General features: G+C 44.1%; 1 protein-coding gene and 1 long non-coding RNA gene across 3 annotated transcripts; one reads left to right on the forward strand and one right to left on the reverse strand.

Annotated features, from left to right (window-relative positions):
* Window positions 1–742: 742 nt before the first annotated feature.
* On the reverse strand, window positions 743–4171 carry LOC140916449 (plasma membrane calcium-transporting ATPase 1-like). Its single transcript, XM_073358095.1, has 2 exons — window positions 3974–4171; window positions 743–3520 (listed from the first exon to the last, which is right to left on the reverse strand). Exons 1-2 carry the CDS (start codon window positions 4169–4171, stop codon window positions 743–745), a joined length of 2976 nt encoding a protein of 991 aa, XP_073214196.1.
* A 1882-nt stretch (window positions 4172–6053) lies between these two features.
* On the forward strand, window positions 6054–17628 carry LOC140916528 (uncharacterized). Of its 2 annotated transcripts, none has more exons than XR_012160540.1 (3): window positions 6054–6219; window positions 8513–8635; window positions 14495–17628. It is a non-coding gene; the product is annotated as an uncharacterized lncRNA (long non-coding RNA). The 2 variants fall into 2 exon arrangements; XR_012160541.1 differs by lacking the exon at window positions 14495–17628 and adding an exon at window positions 9609–9682.
* Window positions 17629–20721: the final 3093 nt, after the last annotated feature.

Genomic DNA, 20721 nt, shown 5'->3' on the forward strand with positions numbered 1-20721 from the left:
ACGCAGCTGAAGTCAGTGGCAAATATTCCATTGACTTAAATGAGAGCTGGATGGGGCTCCAGGATAGCAATGAGCGAATATAATGACAAAAATGACTAATGTACTGATCCATTTTGATTTAAACACATTTTATGTTAGATTTAAAAAACATTTCAAGCAAGTTCCATTGTTTATCAATCTTCCACATTTAACAATATCCTATTGAATTTTGAACAAAACCAGTTATTCCAGACAGTTCTCAAGATTTAACAATATTAAACACTGTACTCAAATCCATTCATGCTGTGCAGTGAAGTCACTTCAAAACTCCAGTGATACCACTATGTTATGTGCCATAAACAGAGCAAAATTAAAAGAATCTATGAACTTTATAAAAAGATCTTTATCTTTTATAAAATAAACTAGTCACATTTTAACAGCTGACATCAGAAATTAGTTAATAGATTGGAGGCATGCTCACCCCTTTCCCTCAAAAAAGCCAAATGAAAGGCTCAAGATAAACATAAGCGCTGTTAATAAGCTCTTCAGTCCCATTTTTGAGTACAGCTAGGAGCAGCCTTTCTATGCTGAATCTCCATTCACACCAGTGTGCCTTCCTTTGCAGTTCAAGACAGAAAGAGTGTCTTGTTATCACCGTGTGTGAAAAACGGCATATATTTCTTAACGCAGTGAATGCGTTAACATTTAGCCCAGTATTATTTTTTGAGTGATGTTTCAATAATGGGAAGGTAGGACTTAAAATTCATTGCTTAGATTTTCTTAAGCTGCGAACTGAACTTTGTGTTTGTGGTTTTTCTAACTCCTCGTAAAAGGAAGTACGAAATGTATTCACTACTTGGCTCTGAGCTCGAATTCTGTTAATCCCCCTAAGCCATAAGATCTGACCATGACATAATTCTCTTTCAGCATGGTCAATCTCTCCTGCACCTTCAGCTAGTTCTGCCTCAAGGATTTCTTCCTTTGGTCGCCCACGACCAAGTTCTGTCAAGAACTTCAAATAGCTATTTGGAATTGTTGTTATCAGCTGGCCCCACAGTAATGTTCCTATCCCTAGGAAAAGTGACCATAGCCATTGTTCTACTGTAAGCTCAGTACAACTAAAGGGCTTCCCACCAACCTCTACTATAACTAACTGTAGAAGTAATGTACCACCAGTTATAGCACAAAAGATGGCATTACTGAATACTCCCTCAAAGACATTCCTTTCACCATGAACCTTTCGGGCATTGATTTCATTACAAAGCTGCATCAACACAAAAGTATTGAATACAATCGTGTAATGCTTGGAGGGTGGGGAATGCAGAGGAGCATTTCTTCCACTGTCAATATCGAAAAGCTTTTCGCCAGTAAAAACAAGTGTAAAGAGGACCACAAGCTGATAGAATGCCTGACCCAAAATGTTTTTCATCATTGTGTGGGAGATTAGGGGTTTATTCCTTCCATAAGGCTTCCGTAGCAAGAGAGACTCAGTTGGTTTTTCGGTAGCTAAAGCAAGAGAAGCAAATGTGTCCATAATGAGGTTCACCCACAGCATCTGCACAGTTTTCAGTGGTGCATCTTGTGTTATACATGCTCCCACAAATGCAACAATTACTGCTACTACATTGACAGTAAGCTGGAACTGCAAGAATTTGGAGATACTGTCATATACATTTCTGCCCCACATAACTGCTTTAACGATGCTTGTGAAGTTGTCATCTGTGAGAATAATATCCGATGCTTCTTTAGCTACATCTGTTCCAGCAATGCCCATAGCAAAACCAACATCTGCTTCCTTCAATGCTGGTGCATCATTAGTACCATCGCCAGTTACTGCCACAACTTGTCTCTGTTCTGAGATGGTGCTATCAATTATACCTTTTACCAATGTGTGTTTGTCAGTGGGAGAGGATCTTGCAAGCACCCTAAGTTTTGGCCAAATCTTGTCTAGGAGCTCTTGCTTAATCTCTCCTTTTTCATTACGAATTAGTCTGTTCAACTCTTTTCCCTCTAAGCAAAGGAAGGTCTCCCCAGGATGCAAAATACCACATTTCAAAGCAATTGTGCGTGCAGTATTAATGTTATCGCCAGTAACCATACGCACTGTGATGCCAGCATTCTGGCATTTTGTTATTGCATCAGGAACCTCAGGCCTCAATGGATCGTCAATGCCAACAACTGCAATACATGTAAGTTCCATGATAATATTGTTTTCATTGTCCCACTCTGGTTCAGGCTGCCCAGCTGGGAAATCTTTGAATGCTAGACATATGGTTCTGAGTCCATCAGAAGCCATAGGTTTGACCACATTTTTTACAATATCATCATTGTCCTTTGAGTTGAATGGTTTAGGTTTACCAGCAGCATTCAAGATTTTGTTGCATTTTTTAAGTACTATCTCAGAAGCACCCTTGGTGAACATTCGGTAACTACCATCAACATTTTTCAATACCGTACTCATTGATTTTCTATCAGAGTTGAAGGTGTATACTTTATACAACTTTTCTTCTGGTATTTGATTTCTTACAGCCTGATAATCCTGTTTTAAATCCAGAAGAAATCCCAGCAAGGCACAATCAGTTTTATTGCCAACCTGACGTGGCAAGCCACTTTCTTTTTCAGGAGGCAATATTTTGGAAGTGTAAGCACAATTCACAGAAATACCTGTTAAAAGATAGTTCAGAGTAGTCTGAGGAATTGATTCACATGCAGGAATAATTTTATGATGCATTTCGCTGATGAAAGCCTGGACTACTGCCATTCTGTTCATGGTTAATGTTCCCGTTTTATCCGAGCAAATGGTTGTTGCATTGCCCATTGTTTCACAAGCATCCAAATGCCGCACTAGGTTATTATCTTTCATCATTTCCTTTACAGAGTAGGCAAGTGAAATAGTGACAGCAAGTGGGAGACCCTCTGGCACGGCCACCACCAAGACTGTAACTCCAATAATGAAGAACTTCACAAAATATTTTATATAAACTGGGGTGCACTGAGCAGTCCAAATATGCTCCTGAATCAAGAATGTTTTAATTAAAAAATAAACTATAAGGACAACCACTGTGATTGTAGACATTGCCAACCCTGCTTTGCCAATCTGAACTGCTAATCTGGTAAGTTTCCCTTGTAGGACTGATTTTTCTTTTTTTGGCAAATTTGATTGCCTGTTGACTGTCTCTTCTCCATTAGTGCTTTCTTCACTAGTTCCAGGCTGCATTTCTGTGGCTGCATAATCCTGAGCTTTTGCTTTGTTGCTGTTCTCAGGTGAGCCATCTTGTTCTCTCTTTTTCTTTTTCACTCTCTCCTTCCCTTGTTCTCCTCCCACTCCAAGCAAAGTGAGGATAATTCCCATCTGTGAGTTTACACCCACTGCAGTTATTACCATTCTTCCAGAGCCTTCCACCACATGGCTACCAGAAAGCAGCATGGGATCTCCACTCAAAGTTTTCTTAACATGATCAGATTCTCCTGTGAGTGAACTCTCATCTATTTTGAGGTCATTCCCTTGGAGAAGCACACCATCAGCTGGTAGAAGGTCACCATATTTGATAGGCACAATATCCCCAACTACTATGTCAGTTATGGGTATTTGGATGACTTGACCATCTCTGGTGACAGCAAACTTCTGTTCTTTTTCAATACGATGCTGCAACCTCCTAAATTGTTTCTCCTTACTCCAATCATTTAAAGCTGTTGCCAATACTACACAAGCTACGGACAAAAGAATTGCAGTTCCTTCAATCCAAGCCATCTCATTTTCACCCTCTTCAGTAGCAGAATGGTTGTCTATACACACTGTAGTTTTTCCTCGTGACGGGGTATAAAAAGAAAGTGCTAGTGATACAGTGGCTGCAATTTCTAATGTAATTAATGTTACATCCTGTAATGCTTCCCATATCAGCTGAAGGAATGATTTAGGTTTTTGGCGGGGTATAAAGTTCTTCCCCAAAACTGCTTGCCTTCTGGCTATATCTAACGGGTCTCCCCTTATCCCTTCTTGGGGGGATGTTTTGAGCCGTGTGCAGATTCCAAAGACATCTCCATAACTTTCTTTTATTTTTTTCAGAGCATTCACAGATCGTAGCTCCATCAGGGCATGCAGCTCTGCCATGGTCATCTCAAAATCTTCTGCTTCGTGGTGATCTTCCCTGGCCACTACTGTCGTATCTGGTGCACGTGGGTTTCTAGACATGTTGTTGCCGTCCTATGACAACACAGAGACCTTTAAAGGGGAGAAGACTGAGTCCAAGAGTCACCCTACACATTTCCCTCAATTTGAATATTTATAGGAGAAACAAAGTCCTTTATCTGGAGATACAGAGAGTCACTGGGGCTGAGAAAAGACACAGATCTTACTGCTGCTGAAGTGCCTCTCCTCTGGGGAGATATCCTATTCCTGAGTAGTGAAGACAGGAAGTAAGGAGGCAACCACAGCCTGAGGTGAGTCCTTCAGGGCCAGGGCCCCTCTGTATCTGTCTACACTGCAGTGGGAAGTGAGCCTCTCAGCCTGGGTAGGCAGACGTGTGTTAGCAATGTGGATGTTGCAGTTTGGGCTGGAATGTTGGCTCTCAAGCAGGGGGGGCTGGATGGGCTCAAGACCCTGCACTCCAGCCCAAGCAGCAGTGTCCACACAGCTATTTTGAGTGTGCTAGCTCGAGCCCTGCTAGCACAAGTCTGTCTACCCAAGCTGGGAGACTTGCTCCCAACTACAGTGTAGACAGATATCTGCTGTGGCTCACTCATTCTCTCCACTCTGCAGTCAGGATCAGCCTGCATGCTCCAGCCTCCACCACCACAATTCACATTCATTGATGCAAAGTGTCCTCATGGAGAGAGGTGGGGAGGGGGAAGTGGGATGATGCACCAGTAGGGAGGTCTGGGGTAGAGGAGGCATCACACAAGATGGGCGTTGGAGACACCACCAGGGGAAGAGGCCTGAGAAGGCATCATGCGGGACTCAGAGGATTTGGCTGCACTGCTCACACCAACTGCTTCCAACTTCTCTCAGCTTCCAACTCTTCAGGACACCAGTAGCTAGGCCAGCACCTTGCCCCAAGCTGCTCCTCCAGTTAGTTACAGGATAACAGGGCAGCATGTGCTCCAAATCACAGGCCTGCTCCCAACGTTCATATTGTTTGGGGAGGGGCTCTTTCCTTTAATTCTGGAGAGTAAATTTAAGGCAGTTTGTGCATGAGTTAGCATGTGCATGTGGGGGGGCATTCCAGTCTGGGGAGGGGAGAGGTAATATTTCCATACAAAAACTGGCTTTAAGAGACTATTAAGGTTAGGGAGGGACGCGTTCTCAGGCTAGGAGGAACTGCTGGCTCAGTGCGCACTGAGTCCTTAACGTACAGTCAGGGCATTGCAAAGACAGCTCCCTAAGGGTGACTCCAGAGGTTACTCCTGAGGGAATTCAGCACCACTGTGCATGCAGAATTTGCACAGAAATTAAAGTTGTGCATGCAGAATTTCCTTTTTCCTCCTCACAGAAATGGGCTGCAGAGCTGCTAGCCACCACTGGGGGCCTCTGCACCCAGCAGAACCCAGCTCTGAAATAGAAGAGACTGCCAGGGGGAGAGATCTGGAGGGTTCCCAGCAAGTGCAGTTCTCAGCACGCCCTGAAGGAAAAGGGCAGCATGCAGGGAACTACACACAAGCCCAGGACCCAGCATCAGGTTGCTTTTCCCACTGGATCCCTGGGCTCTGCAGGGTAGGTAGGTAGGGGGTGTGGGTGTCTGGGCTGTGGGGGGCCCACAGCTGGGCTCTGGGGGAGGAGTGTTTGCACTGGGGAGGGGATGCCCCACGGCTGGGCTCTGGGAGGGGAGGGGGCAGAGAAACAGGAACTGGGTTGTCATAGGGATTTCTTTAACTCTCTACTCCTGAGGGAATTTTGTGCATCTGTATTTTTAAAGACATATTTGTTGACAGGTATTTTTAAATAAATTACCAAAATAATTTAATAATAATACCAAAATGTATATAGTGTTATTCTGACAAAATAAAATAGACAGAATTTTAAAGTAGCATTCACAGAATTTTTTTTTTTTTTTGCACAGAATTCTCCCAGGAGGAAGAGATGCTATGAGCACCCCAAAAGGGAGGCCCTGCCTCTCCTCTGCACTGGCTCATGGAGTAGGCCTGGTTTACCAGTGTGCTCAGGGAAGGACTGTGCCTCTCTGAAGAACAATTTGTCCCCAAACTCCCCTTGGGCAGTGTGGTTCTGTATCCATTCCTGCAGAGGTAAGTGGCTAAATAGCACCATTTGGCCCTGAAGGGACAGATCAGGCCATGAGCATTGATGGCATCATAGGAGAGGCATTTAGTTCTAACTAAGGTTTCAGAGTAACTAACTTATCCAAACAGAAGGGCACAGGAAGTCTGCCATGGTACCATTGCAAAAAGAAAAAGGAGTACTTGTGGCACCTTAGAGACTAACCAATTTATCTGAGCATGAGCTTTCGTGAGCTACAGCTCACTTCATCGGATGCATACCGTGGAAACTGCAGTAGACATTATATACACACACAGAGACCATGAAACAATACCCCCTCCCACCCCACTGTCATCGGATGCATACCGTGGAAACTGCAGTAGACATTATATACACACACAGAGACCATGAAACAATACCCCCTCCCACCCCACTGTGCAGGACAGTGGGGTGGGAGGGGGTATTGTTTCATGGTCTCTGTGTGTGTATATAATGTCTACTGCAGTTTCCACGGTATGCATCCGATGAAGTGAGCTGTAGCTCACGAAAGCTCATGCTCAGATAAATTGGTTAGTCTCTAAGGTGCCACAAGTACTCCTTTTCTTTTTGCAAAGACAGACTAACACAGCTGTTACTCTGAAACCTGTCATGGTACCATTGTCTACCAAAATCAAGACATCATTTATTTTCTATGTGAAAATTAAATTAAATATAACCAACCTCACACTGAAGAAAAGGGAGAATCTAATTTGTCCTTCTCCAGGACCACAGGAATATTTCGAATCCTGGCTGTTTGCTGCTCTCTCCCCAGTGGGTGGTGACTGCTGCGGCTGCTGAGAATCAAGATAAGTGTCACTTCTAAGTACCTGTAAACTATTAAAGATGAAGGAAAGAGTGTTACTTATCAAGCAGCTGCTGCTCTCTGAATGCACCCTGTTTTCAGAGCCCCATTGTGTGGCTCACATGCACGGCCACAAAGCCCCAGAACCATTCAAAATAGTAAGAACCATTAGCATCAGGTAATTAACCATATGAATTAATTAAATGAATTAAAAATAATAATAGATCATCAAGGAACCCCAGGATCAGACTCCATAGCAATGATAGGAGAAGCAACAAATTAGTCTGCCTCCCCAGACCCAAGGCCCTCAGCAATACCAAAATAAATAATCTTAGATCTCAGAAAATGACAGTGCTGGAGAAATACAGCTGCCACTGGAGGAGTGGATCGGCTAGGAGATTGGGTTCAGAATCAATGCTGAATTAGTTCTCTTGAACAGGTCCTCTAGTAAGGCTCTCCACAGACTTGTGGCCTTTACCAAGTGAATAGCTAGTTCCAAAGGAGTGATCAAACTTCCCTGCGATTCAAGGGCATCTATTCTTTCAGTTATCCCAGGATCTGAGAAGGCACAACTGAATCTATCTGTTGAATCTGTCCTGAGAATTATGGTGTCTCTTTTTCTCTCTCCTCTGCATTGAGAGGAATCCCAGCTCATGGATGCAAGACTTTCTTATCCAAGATGGATCTGTTTTCAAAATATTTATTTCAAGACTAACCTGATCTGTCTTGGATTCAAACCAATCCAAAGGCTTCTATTTCAACCCATAAGATCTGATTTCCTTGGATTCTGGGGATCCCACTTAAGAGAATTTCTTGTAGAGCCAAAAAAATTTATCAGAAGGACATAAATCTGTGGCTTATTTCCCTTCTTTCTTGGGACAAAAATTCTGCATCAAGCAACTTTGGACAAGTTATTCCTTACCAAGGCATTGGAGATAATTACCATGACTACCAGTGAGCAACCTTTCTGAGGAGGAAAAAGACCACTTCTTAATCCCATTTTGTTAACCACTTTGTTGTAGGCTTAGCATTTTAAAATAAGTAAAAGAATGCCATGATTGTTTTTCTTCTGCATTGCAATTTGATGTTCCTATTCAAAATGTTCTATGTAAATTAATTCTGTTTTGTGTGTGAATAAGGAATGGGTGTTAAGAGATAGTGTGAAGGCCATCACTGAACCAGATGTTCTAGGGAGGAACCAGAGACAGACACAAGGGTGCCAGGAGGCTGCAACAGGCCCCTTTTGAAATGTCAGAGGAGGGCAGATTAACGACTCTAAAGATGAGACAGGCACCTATAAATGGGGACAAGAGATCTGTGATCAAAACCAGCCTGGGATAACTCCCTGAGAGACTTAATAACAAGATAAAAGGATGAGAAAAACAATTTAAGAAAATAAGTACTTGTCAAACAACAATTGATTACAGCTGTATGGTGCAAAACTCATTGGTCCCAATGAAGGAAAATCTCCATATAAACAGGGTGCCTTGCCATGAAACTTTGGGTTCATCCTGCCAAGACTTCCCCAGAGCATCGTGTCACGACCGACAGAACCCAGCTCCTGTGATCTAGCTGGCCACTATATTGATCCAGACTCTGGACTGGTAACTATAACATTGACTGGTGGGACAGTGTGTGTGTGCGGGGGGTGATTGAATGCATATGCTAATTGTTATATCTTCAATAAATGCAGTGTATTGCCTTTTCCCCTGAAAAAGATCCCATGTGCTTCTTATAAGCATAACATTTTTGGTGGAGAATTGCAAAAGGGGGAAGACATGCACTGTGATTGTTGAAAATACTGCTAAATACTGGTAAAAGGTATGCCATACGTATAAAGTGATCAATCATTCAGGTGTGCACACCCCCGGTTGTAGAAGTGCCGTGCCATAAGGGGGACGATCAAAATCCTTGCTCCTACCCATCTGTCGGGGAAAAATTGCATAGGTGAATATACCCTTGGTCGTAGCAGGATCGAACCCAAAAGGTGGGGGCTTAGTGTTTCCCCTCCTGCTCTGTCAGGCAGTTTTTTTTTAGTGAGTATAGACTTTTTGTGTTTTGTAAGTCCCAGCACAAGCATGGGCAAATAAGGAGTAGATTTATGTAAGACTTCACTATGGGGGATATAGGAGTGTAATATTGTTGTGATTTCATAATGTTAAGAAAAATGTTTAAGAAAAGGGACCAGGAGGTGTGGGGGCATGTTAAGGAGCCCACCCTCCTTGCTAAATGGTTAGTGGGACAAAGCCTGTGCCCATGGGAAGGGAAGGTTCGGTGAGGAAAACAGGATCAGGCCCAGACAAGCAGACAGGCAACAGATAAAGAGATTGGAAAACAGGTTGGGAGCCCTGTGGGGCATAGTGGCAGGAGTAAGGAAAGGAGTAAGTACAGGCATGGGGAATTCAGATTTCTGGTGATATCTGAACTGATGGTGTCATTTTGGGAGATAAGCAAGTGATTTAAGGAAAGAGAGTGAGAAATTAACTCTGCAGAGGCTGGAGGGAATTAAGCAGTTAAACTGTGAAAATGTTAAAAAGGAAAAGTGTTACAGGGAAATAATTCTTGGTTTCTTTGCAGCCAGCCATTCTGAAGGAAAAATGGGCCCTTTTCCAAAGAAATGTCTAAATAATCCAGGCAAAGAGACAGTCTGATTTAAATAATTTGACTATGGACAATTTAGTCAAATTTGCTAAAAGAACATAATGGGCTTCTATTGGAACTTAACTGCCCCCAACTGTATATAAATGTAATCTATGTAAAAATTAAAGCAGTGTATGGGATGTTAATGAAAGTAGTATGTTGGCTTAGGTCCTCAACGCTTCACATATTTGCACAATATATTTATACACAATATTCTACACCACACACACAGATGTGTGTGTGTTTCAGAGTGGGAGCCGTGTTAGTCTGTATTCGCAAAAAGAAAAGGAGTACTTGTGGCACCTTAGAGACTAACAAATTTATTTGAGCATGAGCTTTCACGTGCTACAGCTCACTTCATCGGATGCATTCAGTGGAAAATACAGTGGGGAGATTTATATACATAGAGAACATGAAACAATGGATATTACCATACACACTGTAACCAAAGTGATCACTTAAGGTCAGCTATTACCAGCAGGAGAGCAGCAGGGGAGGGGGAACCTTTTGTAGCGATAATCAAGGTGGGCCATTTCCAGCAGTTGACAAGAACATCTGAAGAACTGGGGGGGGGGGGTGGAGGGGGGATAAACATGGAGAAATAGTTTTACTTTGTGTAATGACCCATCCACTCCCAGTCTCTATTCAAGCCTAAGTTAATTGTATCCAGTTTGCAAATTAATTCCAATTCAGCAGTCTCTCATTGGAGTCTGTTTTTGAAGTTTTTTTGTTGAAGTATTGCCACTTTTAGGTCTGTAATCGAGTGACCAGAGAGATTGAAGTGTTCTCCAATTGGTTTTTGGATGTTATAATTCTTGACGTCTGATTTGTGTCCATTTATTCTTTTACATAGAGACTGTCCAGTTTGACCAATGTACATGGCAGAGCGGCATTGCTGGCACATATCACATTGGTAGATGTGCAGGTGAACGAGCCTCTGATGGTGTGGCTGATGAGATTAGGCCCTATGATGGTGTCCCCTGAATAGATATGTGGACACAGTTGGCAATGGCTTTGTTGCAAAGATAGTTTCCTGGTTTAGTGGTTCTGTTGTGTGGTTGCTGGTGAGTATTTGCTTCAGATTGGGGGGCTGTCTGTAAGCAAGGACTGGCCTGTCTCCCAAGATCTCTGAGAGTGATGGGTTGTCCTTCAGGATAGGCTGTAGATCCTTGATGATGCGTTGGCGAGGTTTTAGTTGGGGGCTGAAGGTGATAGCTAGTGGCGTTCTGTTATTTTCTTTGTTGGGTCTGTCCTGTAGTAGGTGACTTCTGGGTACTCTTCTGGCTCTGTCAATCTGTTTCTTCACTTCAGCAGGTGGGTATTGTAGTTGTAAGAATGCTTGATAGAGATCTTGTAGGTGTTTGTCTCTGTCTGAGGGGTTGGAGCAAATGCAGTTGTATCATAGAGCTTGGCTGTAAACAATGGATCGTGTGGTGTGGTCTGGATGAAAGCTGGAGACATGTAGGTAGGAATAGTAGTCAGTAGGTTTCTGGTATAGGGCGGTGTTTATGTGACCATTGCTTATTAGCACCATAGTGTCCAGGAAGTGGATCTCTTGTGTGGACTGGTCCAGGCTGAGGTTGATGGTGGGATGGAAATTGTTGAAATCATGGTGGAATTCCTCAAGGGCTTCTTTTCCATGGGTCCAGATGATGATGATGTCATCAATGTGTGTGTGTTGAGGACCTAAATCAACACTCAGATCAGATCGAGGGACGTGATTGTATAAATAGGGGCATAGCGAGCAGACCGAGGGACGTGATCGTTCCCCTCTATTCGACATTGGTGAGGCCTCTTCTGGAGTACTGTGTCCAGTTTTGGGCCCCACACTTCAAGAAGGATGTGGATAAATTGGAGAGAGTTCAGCGAAGGGCAACAAAAATGATTAGGGGTCTGGAACACATGAGTTATGAGGAGAGGCTGAGGGAGCTGGGATTGTTTAGCCTGCAGAAGAGAAGAATGAGGGGGGATTTGATAGCTGCTTTCAACTACCTGAAAGGGGGTTCCAAAGAGGATGGCTCTAGACTGTTCTCAATGGTAGCAGATGACAGAACGAGGAGTAATGGTCTCAAGTTGCAGTGGGGGAGGTTTAGGTTGGATATTAGGAAAAACTTTTTCACTAAGAGGGTGGTGAAACACTGGAATGCGTTACCTAGGGAGGTGGTAGAATCTCCTTCCTTAGAGGTTTTTAAGGTCAGGCTTGACAAAGCCCTGGCTGGGATGATTTAAGTGGGAATTGGTCCTGCTTCGAGCAGGGGGTTGGACTAGATGACCTTCTGGGGTCCCTTCCAACCCTGATATTCTATGATTCTATGACTCCTGGTTTGTAAAACTCTGTTTTATAGGTTTTTTGTTTTTAAATAATACCATTAAAATCCATTTGAATTTTTCATTCAAAGTTGCAAAACTGACAGACACTTTTTGCCACACAGGTAGCTAGTGTTGTTTGGTTTTGGTATTTAGCATTTAACCATGAAAGGTACCTCAATGCTTTATAAAGTTCAATAGCTTTTTAAAAACCAAAGCCATGGCTGCATCAGGGCAGTCAAAACCAGAAGAATGGGAAGAGATTCTGGATTTGGTTTTTTGGTAACAAAATAGCAGATAAGAGCTGTAGTAAAAGAATAAGAAATTTTAAAAAAGACAGTGCCCCTCCAGAGCAACAGCAGGGGTGAGGTACACAAAGAAGCAAAGTTAGAAACACTAAACCTTAAGCTGGCTCTGTGTAATCAGACTGTCATTTTGATAAGGGTACATAAAAACTCTGTGAGCACAAAAGAAACAGTTACACCTTAGGTAAAAATTGATATGGCTAATATAATGTTATAAAAGTTAAACTATGAAAGGAATGTGCATTTTTCCCCAAGACATGTGCAGTGTATATTGTAAAGGGGTAAAAGAAATGCAAACAAAACATGCTATTTAATTAAAATCCTATTAGGGCTTCAAAAGGAGCCACAATAGGTTGGGTTTTGTTTTTCAGATCGCTGTGTGTTTTGAAAGCAGGAGTTAAAAGTGAAAAGTAAACAGAACTTTGGTGAAAGTTGATGGTGGCTGTCGTGGGGCAATGACTCACCACTGCGGCACATCCTGCTGGTTGTCCAGGGAATTAGCTCTTTTCAGCTAGGAGTGCCCTCTGCCAGTCAGTGTCTCGCCTGCCACTGGCCCCATGCCCCTCCTGGACCCCGGTGCCCTTCTAGCTTAGGGTCCTGCCCCCTGGCAATACCCCCTCAGTCTGGGTCTCCCCTCCCCAGGGGAACCCCCAACTCCCTATCCCTCCCTTGCCTCAGTGGCAACTGTCAGTCATAGTCTAGCCCCCGCTCCCTGGGGCAGACTACAGCCTGTACCACTCATCATCGGCAAGGGGGGGGGGGGTCAGACCAGCTGCCTCTGTCTAGGTCTGGGCTGCTTCTCTGCAGCCTTAGTACCCTTTGATGGGCCTTTACCTCAGCCTGCAGCTCTGCTAGGCTGGTGCTCCCTCTGCCCTGCCTCAGCACGGCCTCGGGCTGCAGCCTGGGGCTCTGCTAGGCTGGAGCTCCACAGCTCCCCCTGCCCTGCCCTGCCCTGCCCTGCCCTGCTTCTCAGGCAGCCAGGTCCTCCACCCTCCATGTAGCTAGAGAGAGTCTCCCTCCTTCTGGCCCACTGCCCTCTTATAAGGGCCAGCTGGGCCCTAATTACACAGGCTACAGCTGTGACTGTTTTCCCAAAACAGCCCTCTCCCAGGGTTGTTTTTAGCCCTTCAAGGCACGGCGGGGGGACCATCCCGCCACAGTGGCCTTTTAAAGACAGAGTCTCTGAGCTGCTGATGGCTTTGGATCCAAAAGCAAGCCAGAAAGCATCTGTATTGATGCAAATTACCTAACTGATAGAGAAAGGAGAGAACTGCCCATAAATGACAGCACAAAGGAGCTGCAGATAAAGGACATACCTAGTCAGCAAACAAACTACCTAAAACCAAATGGCTCAAATTATGACCCTACAGAGGAAGGTGGAAAAAGGAGTCAAACCTAACAGTAAGGGAGGGACAGGTTAACCCTAAGTAGAAAAATTCAGTATGCAGTGATGAAATCTGAAAACAGGTACAAAAGGGGTCTGCTTATATGCATGACACGCCTACCTTTTAATTCACCAAAACCCCAAGGATATAATTCATAGTATAACAAGATACCTTTAATAAATTTGACACTAATGTTATTGTTAATATTAAACATTGAGATATATTTAATGTTAATAAGTGCCCCTGTAACAATGTATAGTGTGTATGATTTTTTAAAAAAACCTCTAAGGTAAAATGGTAATGATGCATCTCAGCTATTACCTGTAAATAAACTTAAAGCTTAGCACAGCAGAAAAAAAACATTACAAATCTGGTCTGCTGTATAAAAAGGGAAACTGAGGTACACCACCTCATGAATGTAATGACTGAACAGTGGGATAATTTCCCCTAAACCCTTAAAAGGTAGAAGCCATTGAAAGCTGGCCTGCCTATACAACAAAAACACAGGAAAGTATGGGGGTAATTCCTGTTTTGCCTGCAATCAGCAAGGATATTTGTAAAAGAAAGGGATATTTTAAGTAATAATCTGCCACCCCAAAAGGGGTAGAAAAATGTTATTTTTGCCTTTCAAAACTTCAGGAAAAGCTGGTACCAGCTGAAGAGCAACCCAGAATACCGTGAATCTACATTCACAACAAAAATTGTGTTTTATGTTTTGTCTTGTGGTATTTATTTTGTTGCTAGCATTGTTGTGTATTATGTTATAAAAAAAACTCTACTGCATTAGGCAGAAAAGGATTAATAAGCGTTTTAACTGTATTTACAGAAATCAATGTTGCAGAAGGGTGGAGGTTCAAGGAATGCCAGTATTTTAACAGGAAAACATCTTCATGTAGCAGACACCATATTAGGAGGAGTTGGTTTTGGAGCAGGGATTATGAATACTGTAGACCTGGAAGTAAAGAAGAATAAGTTAAGTTCCTTGTCACAACTGCAAGATAGTCTCATTCACAAGCAGGCAGATACTACTGTGGACTTGGTACAAATAAATCTGGGAAACCTAAAAGCAACACGGAATATGTGGCAGTGGCTAAACACCACCTCCTGGCTGCTGTATAAACAACAAATAGAATTAGGAAATAAATTTGCCTTGGCCATAGGATGTACTGAGATGCAAATTCTTAGTTTAGCATTACTTGAACACAAAATGTTTTAGGTAATATCTAGAAATGTTAGGGTATTAACACATCTTTTAAAACAACGGGAAAGGTCCTTGTTCGATACCTACAAATATAAATGAATGCAATATGTTTCCAGCCTGGTTAAGCCTAATTTGTTATGAGGTAAAATTATTGTTAAAATTGCTCACCAACAGTCTGTGGAGACAGAAATATGGAAAGTGAGCCCGCTTCCAAAATTGACCACTGGATCCTTTTGGCTACGGGTCAGTGGGCTGGGAAACAGGAGAAATTATTGGGACACCCAACAGTGTATGGAATGGAGCCCTCAGAAATGGGTATGCTTGTCCCCACCTGTCACCACAGCACCATGTAGCAGAGATACCTCATTGGGAACATGTGTGTGGGACAAACTAAAAAACGTGACGCGTGTTTTGTACAATGGACAATGTGTATGTGTTACATCCTGGGAAACAGTATTTTTGCAAGATGCATGTATTAGTCAGCCCCCAGTGGTTGAATGTAGATGTAATGCCTGTGTATTATATATTAGCAATTACACGTACTATTTGCCAAAGATAGAAGAAGCACAGAGAACTATAACTGCCACTCCGGTTAATTTTTCTGTTACCCTTGGCCTGGATTGGCATGATCTAACTTATCACTTATTGTCAGAAGCAAAGGTGACTCCATTTTTACAACAGACACACAGGGATATAGGGAAGCATGTTGTCAGGGTTCCTTCCCCACTCTGAACTTTGGGGTACAGATGTGGGGACCTGCATGAAAGACCCCCTAAGCTTATTCTTACCAGCTTAGGTTAAAACTTCCCCAAGGCACAGATTCCTTTCTTGCCTTGGGATTGCTGCCACCACCAAGTGATTTAACAAACAATCAGGGAAAGGACCACTTGGAGTCCTATTCCCCCAAAATATTCCCCCAAGCCTACACCCCCTTTCCTGGGGAAGGTTTGAGCATATATCCTCACCAATTGGTTACAAAGGAACTACAGACCCAAACCCCTGTGTCTTAGAACAATGGAAAAATCAGTCAGGTTCTTAAAAAGAAGGATTTTATGTAAAGAGAAAAAGGTAAAAGAATCACTCTGTAAACTTAGGCTGGTAGTTAACCTTACAGAGTAGCAGAAAATTCAAAGAGTACAGAGGAACCCCCTGTAGCCTTAGTTTCAAAGTTACAACAAAACAGGGATAAACCTCCCTCTAGCAAAGGGAAAATTCACAGGTTGAGAAAACAAAGATAAAATTATGTGTCTTGCCTGGCTGTTACTTACATGTTTGAAATATGACAGACTTGTTCAGAAAGATTTGGAGAACATGAATTGATGTCCGGTCCCTCTTAGTCCCAAGAGCAAATGGCCACAGACACAAAGAACCCAAAACCAAACCTCTCCCCCTGACCAGATTTGAAAGTTTCTCTTGTCCCCATTGGTTCCTTTGGTCAGGTGCCAAGCAGGTTATTTGAGCGTCTTAACCCCTTACAGGTAAGGAGGAATTTAGGCTACCCCTATGGTTATGACACATGTCATTCAAATATTACATGCAAATGGAGACATGCTAAAAATTGCTAATTCTGAAAAAGAACTGATGGCCTATCATTGGTACAGTGTTTTTATAGGCTGGTCCCTGACCTCTAAGGGCATATTGTTTCACCCATTACTAGTTGTGTTAATATTGTCCTGTGTTTACTTGCTAGGAATGTGTTGTATGTGCTGTTGGACAAAAAGAATGTTTGTTAAATTACAACCACAAGCTCAAATTGTCTCTCAGTATATTGCTATGAAACAATTGCATAAAATATGACCCATTCAAGAATTTTCCTTGAGGGGTCAAAAAGGGGACATGTAGTAGTAGGATTTTATGCTTGTATTTTGTATAATTTAGAATGAAGGATAAAGAATAATAAGATAATAATGTAGCATATATTAAACGTATTGATGTAGGATTTGACCATATCCTGCCAGCCACCCTTTTTGAAAGGAATGGCCTAATATGCTATTAGTAGAGATGCATCAGCCAGAATTTCTTTGTGTCTGGACTGATTTCAAGGCAGTAATAGACCTTTGAGGGTCAACACTTTGTTGTAGGCTTAATATTTTAAAATAAGTAAAAGAATGCCATGATTGTTTTTCTTCTGCATGCAATTTGATGTTCCTATTCAAAATGTTCTATGTAAATTAATTCTGTTTTGTGTGTGAATGAGGAATGTATGTTAAGAGATAAGTGTGAAGGCCATCACTGAACCAGATGTTCTAGGGAAGAGCCAGAGACGGACACAAGGGCGCCAGGAGGCTGCAACAGGCCCCTATTGAAATGTCAGAGGAGGGAAGATTGACAACTCTAAAGATGAGACAGGCACTTATAAATGGGGACAAGAGATCTGTGTTCAAAACCAGCATGGGAAACTCCCTGAGAGATTTGATGAAATAACAAGATAAAGGATGAGACAAACAAATTTAAGAAAACAAGCACTCGTCAAACAACAATTGATTACAGCATGATGGTGCAAAACTCATTGGTCCCAATGAAGGAAAATCACTATATAAACAGGGTGCCTTGCCATGAAACTTTAGGTTCGTCCTGCAGACAGAACCCAGCTCCTACCTACCCGTGATCAACCTAGCTGGCCACTAGATTGATCCGGACTCTGGACTGGTAACTATAACATTGACTGGTGGGACAGTGTGTGTGTGTGTGTGTGTCTGTGGTGTGATTGAATGCATATGTTAATTGTTGTATCTTCAATAAACGTGGCATATTGCCATTTCCCCTGAAAAAGATCCCATGTGCTTCTTATAAGCATAACACACACACACCCCTTACATCAGCATAGCTACGTCTCTTGGGGCTGTAAATCCACACCCCTGAGAGATGTAGCAATGCCGACCTAACCCCTGGTGTAGATAATGCTAGATCACCAGAAGAATGACCTAGCTACTGGTTCTCAGGGAGGGGGGTGTACCTCGGGGAACATCCTGCAACCCTAGACCATCCAGTGTCCCATCTCCAGCTGTGCCCAGCTCTCATGCTTCAGACAAAAAAACAAAAAAACCACAACCCCAACCCACTGGAATACCGTGATGTTTTTGAAAAGTAGGGGAATCCAACACCCATCAGCCCCTTCCCCACTGCACATCTTTTTCCCTGGGCCAGGTAGGGGGAAAGATCCAACTCCTGATCCAGCATGTGGCTGGGCTCTGTCTGGGGAGTGGGAGCAATATGGCAGCAGGGAGAAGCTCCAGAAACTGGACAGAGCCATATGTGGAACAGGCTGTGACAGCTGAATGTCACTGCTGGGTTAGGTTTGTATGGGACTTATGGGGGAGTAGCAGTGGCTGGGCAGGGAGCCAGTGTGGAAGAGTCCCAGTGAGAGACACAAATTGAACCTGGCTTAGAAACCTGCAGATGCCTATGTGCTTCAATAAAGACTGAACTGGTGATGGCACCCCAGTCTCTAGGCTCTTGATTGGCTTTTCCCAGGTACCCAAACAGGAACAACCCTTGCACCCTTTGAACTATAATTCCTTAAGCAGGGTAGCAGCAATCTTTCCTTTTCATGCCAGCCTTAGTAAAATGCCCTTTCACTTAGCCCTGTGTCTGAGTGGTTATTGGAATTCACCAGGCTTAGCACCTACAGTGCTTGCCTCCAAACTGCAGTATTCCTGGCCCATTAGCATCATAGGTATTTTGTCTAGGCAGTCACATAATTACAGTACAATGATTGTGGGGGGGAATCTGTTCCTGACCTCTGTAAGTGACCATCTGAAACATGAGATATTAGGAACATAAGACATAAACCAGAAGGGACTTCCAGGGATGCTGAGCCCTGTGCTGCACTATCACAAGCATCCCCATCATACAATCCAACTCACCCATTTATCAGAGCAGACTGGCACAACCCAGCTGAGTCCCTTGGTGCCCAGCGCAACACAGCCAACCTGTGGTGCTCAGCACGGCTTGATGGTACCCAGCACAGCATAGCCTAATGATGCCTAATATACCCTGGCCCAGCCTGATGATGCCCAGCTCAGCCAGACCTGATAACGCCCTGCATGGTTCAGCCCACTCCGACACTGCCCAGCCCAGCTGGCCTGGTCTGACAGATCCCAATGTTACCTGGCCTGAGAGTGCCCAGCACAAGCTCATAGTGCCCGGTACAGCCTGGCCCAACCCAGCCACATGGTGCCAAACCACAGCCTGGCCCAGCTGGTCTTCCAGTGCCCAACACTGCCTCACAGAGCCCAGCATGGCCTGGCCTGACAGTGACAAGTCTGGCCTAATGATGCTCAACCCAGCTTCACAGTGTCCAGTCTGGCCACAGAGTTACTAGTGTGGCCTGGCCTGATGGTGACCAATCCAGCCTCACAGTGCCCAGCATGGCCTCATAGTGCCAGTGAAGCGTGGCCTGACTGTGGCCAGCATGGCCCAGTCTCACGGTGCCCAGTCCAGCCTAACAGAGCCCAGCGCAGCCTGACAGTGCCCAGCATGGCCCAGCCTGAGAGTGCCCAGTTTCTCTCAGTCTAACCTTCCCCTATGTGGCCCAGCCTTGCAGTGCCCAACTTGGTGTGGCCTGACAGTGCCCAGTGTGGCCTGGCCCATCCCGTCAGTGCCCAGCCTGGCCTGACAGTGCTCAGCGTGGCCCAGCCTTGTATTGCCAAGTGTGGCCTTGCAGTGCCCTGCATGGCCTGGCCTACCTGCCAACAGTGGCCAGTAACTGCAAGGTGCTGTGGTTGTGGCTGACACAGTCTGAGTAGCACTGACTGCCAATCACGGCCAAGTGAGGGCGTGGCCACCACAGGCCTGGGCTTCGGGGGATGGTCACAGCCCCAGCAGAATTAGCAAGGTAAGAGGTGGAGAATTAGGTGCTGCGTTAGGTTTGTATGGGGTTCATTAAACAACAAACTAGTGAATGAGAAAGGAATAAAACTCTTATTAAAAACAAACTAGAGAGCGTCTATGCACAGTTACACTGTGTTCTCACCCCTGCTTCCAGGGCACGCCTTGTCATAAACGCAGTTACTCTTTGCCTACAGGGCTGTACCACATCCCAATGTTGGCTTTTCACCATTTGAACTTGTGTATGGCTGCGAGGTTAAGGGGCCATTACAGTTGGTGAAACAGCAATGGGAGGAACACCTTCTCCAGGAACTAACTTCTGGACTTTGTAAACAACCTACAAAACACCCTCTGAAACTCTTTAGCCCTTGCTAGAGAAAACCTCAAAAATGCTCAGGAAGAGCAAAAGACCTGGTATGATAAACACGCCAGAGAGCATTCCTTCAAAGTAGAGAACCAGGTCATGGTCTTGAAGGAGCTCCAGGCCCATAAAATGGAAGCATCATGGGAAGGGCCATTTACCGTCCAAGAGTGCCTGGGAGCTGTTAACTAGCTCATAGCATCCCCCCACCTCAAACCTAAAGCCTAAAGTGTACCATGTTAATTCTTTAAAGCCCTTTTATTCCAGAGAATTAAAGGTTTATCAGTTTACAGCCCCAGGAGGAGATGATGCTGAGTCACCTGAGGGTGTCTACTATGAAGGAAAAAGTGACGGTGGCATGGAAGAGGTGAACCTCTCCATGACCCTCGGACGTTTGCAGTGACAGCAGATCAAGGAGCTGTGCGCTAGCTTTGTGCTGATGTTCTCAGCCACCCCAGGACGGACCAAACGGGCATACCATTCCATTGACACAAGTAATACTCGCCCAATTAGAGCCCAACCTTACCAGATGGCTCCTCAAGCCAAAACTGCTATAGAACAGGAGATTCAGGACATGCTACAGATGGGTGTAATCTGCCCCTCTGACAGTGCAGGGGCATCTCCAATGGTTCTAGTTCCCAAACCAGATTGGGAAATATGC

The sequence above is a fragment of the Lepidochelys kempii genome, chromosome 8 (genome assembly GCF_965140265.1).
Source record: "Lepidochelys kempii isolate rLepKem1 chromosome 8, rLepKem1.hap2, whole genome shotgun sequence".
NCBI classification, from domain to species: domain Eukaryota; kingdom Metazoa; phylum Chordata; order Testudines; family Cheloniidae; genus Lepidochelys; species Lepidochelys kempii.

What these genes read in the sequence shown, in the direction of transcription:
- LOC140916449 (XM_073358095.1), bottom strand. Translation starts at nt 4,171, where the DNA reads ATGTCTAGAAACCCACGTGCACCAGATACGACAGTAGTGGCCAGGGAA. An exon ending in TCAAAACATCCCCCCAAGAA is followed by an intron (nt 3,521 to 3,973) that starts GGGATAAGGGGA and finishes CCTATCAAATAT; the next exon opens with GGTGACCTTCTACCAGCTGA.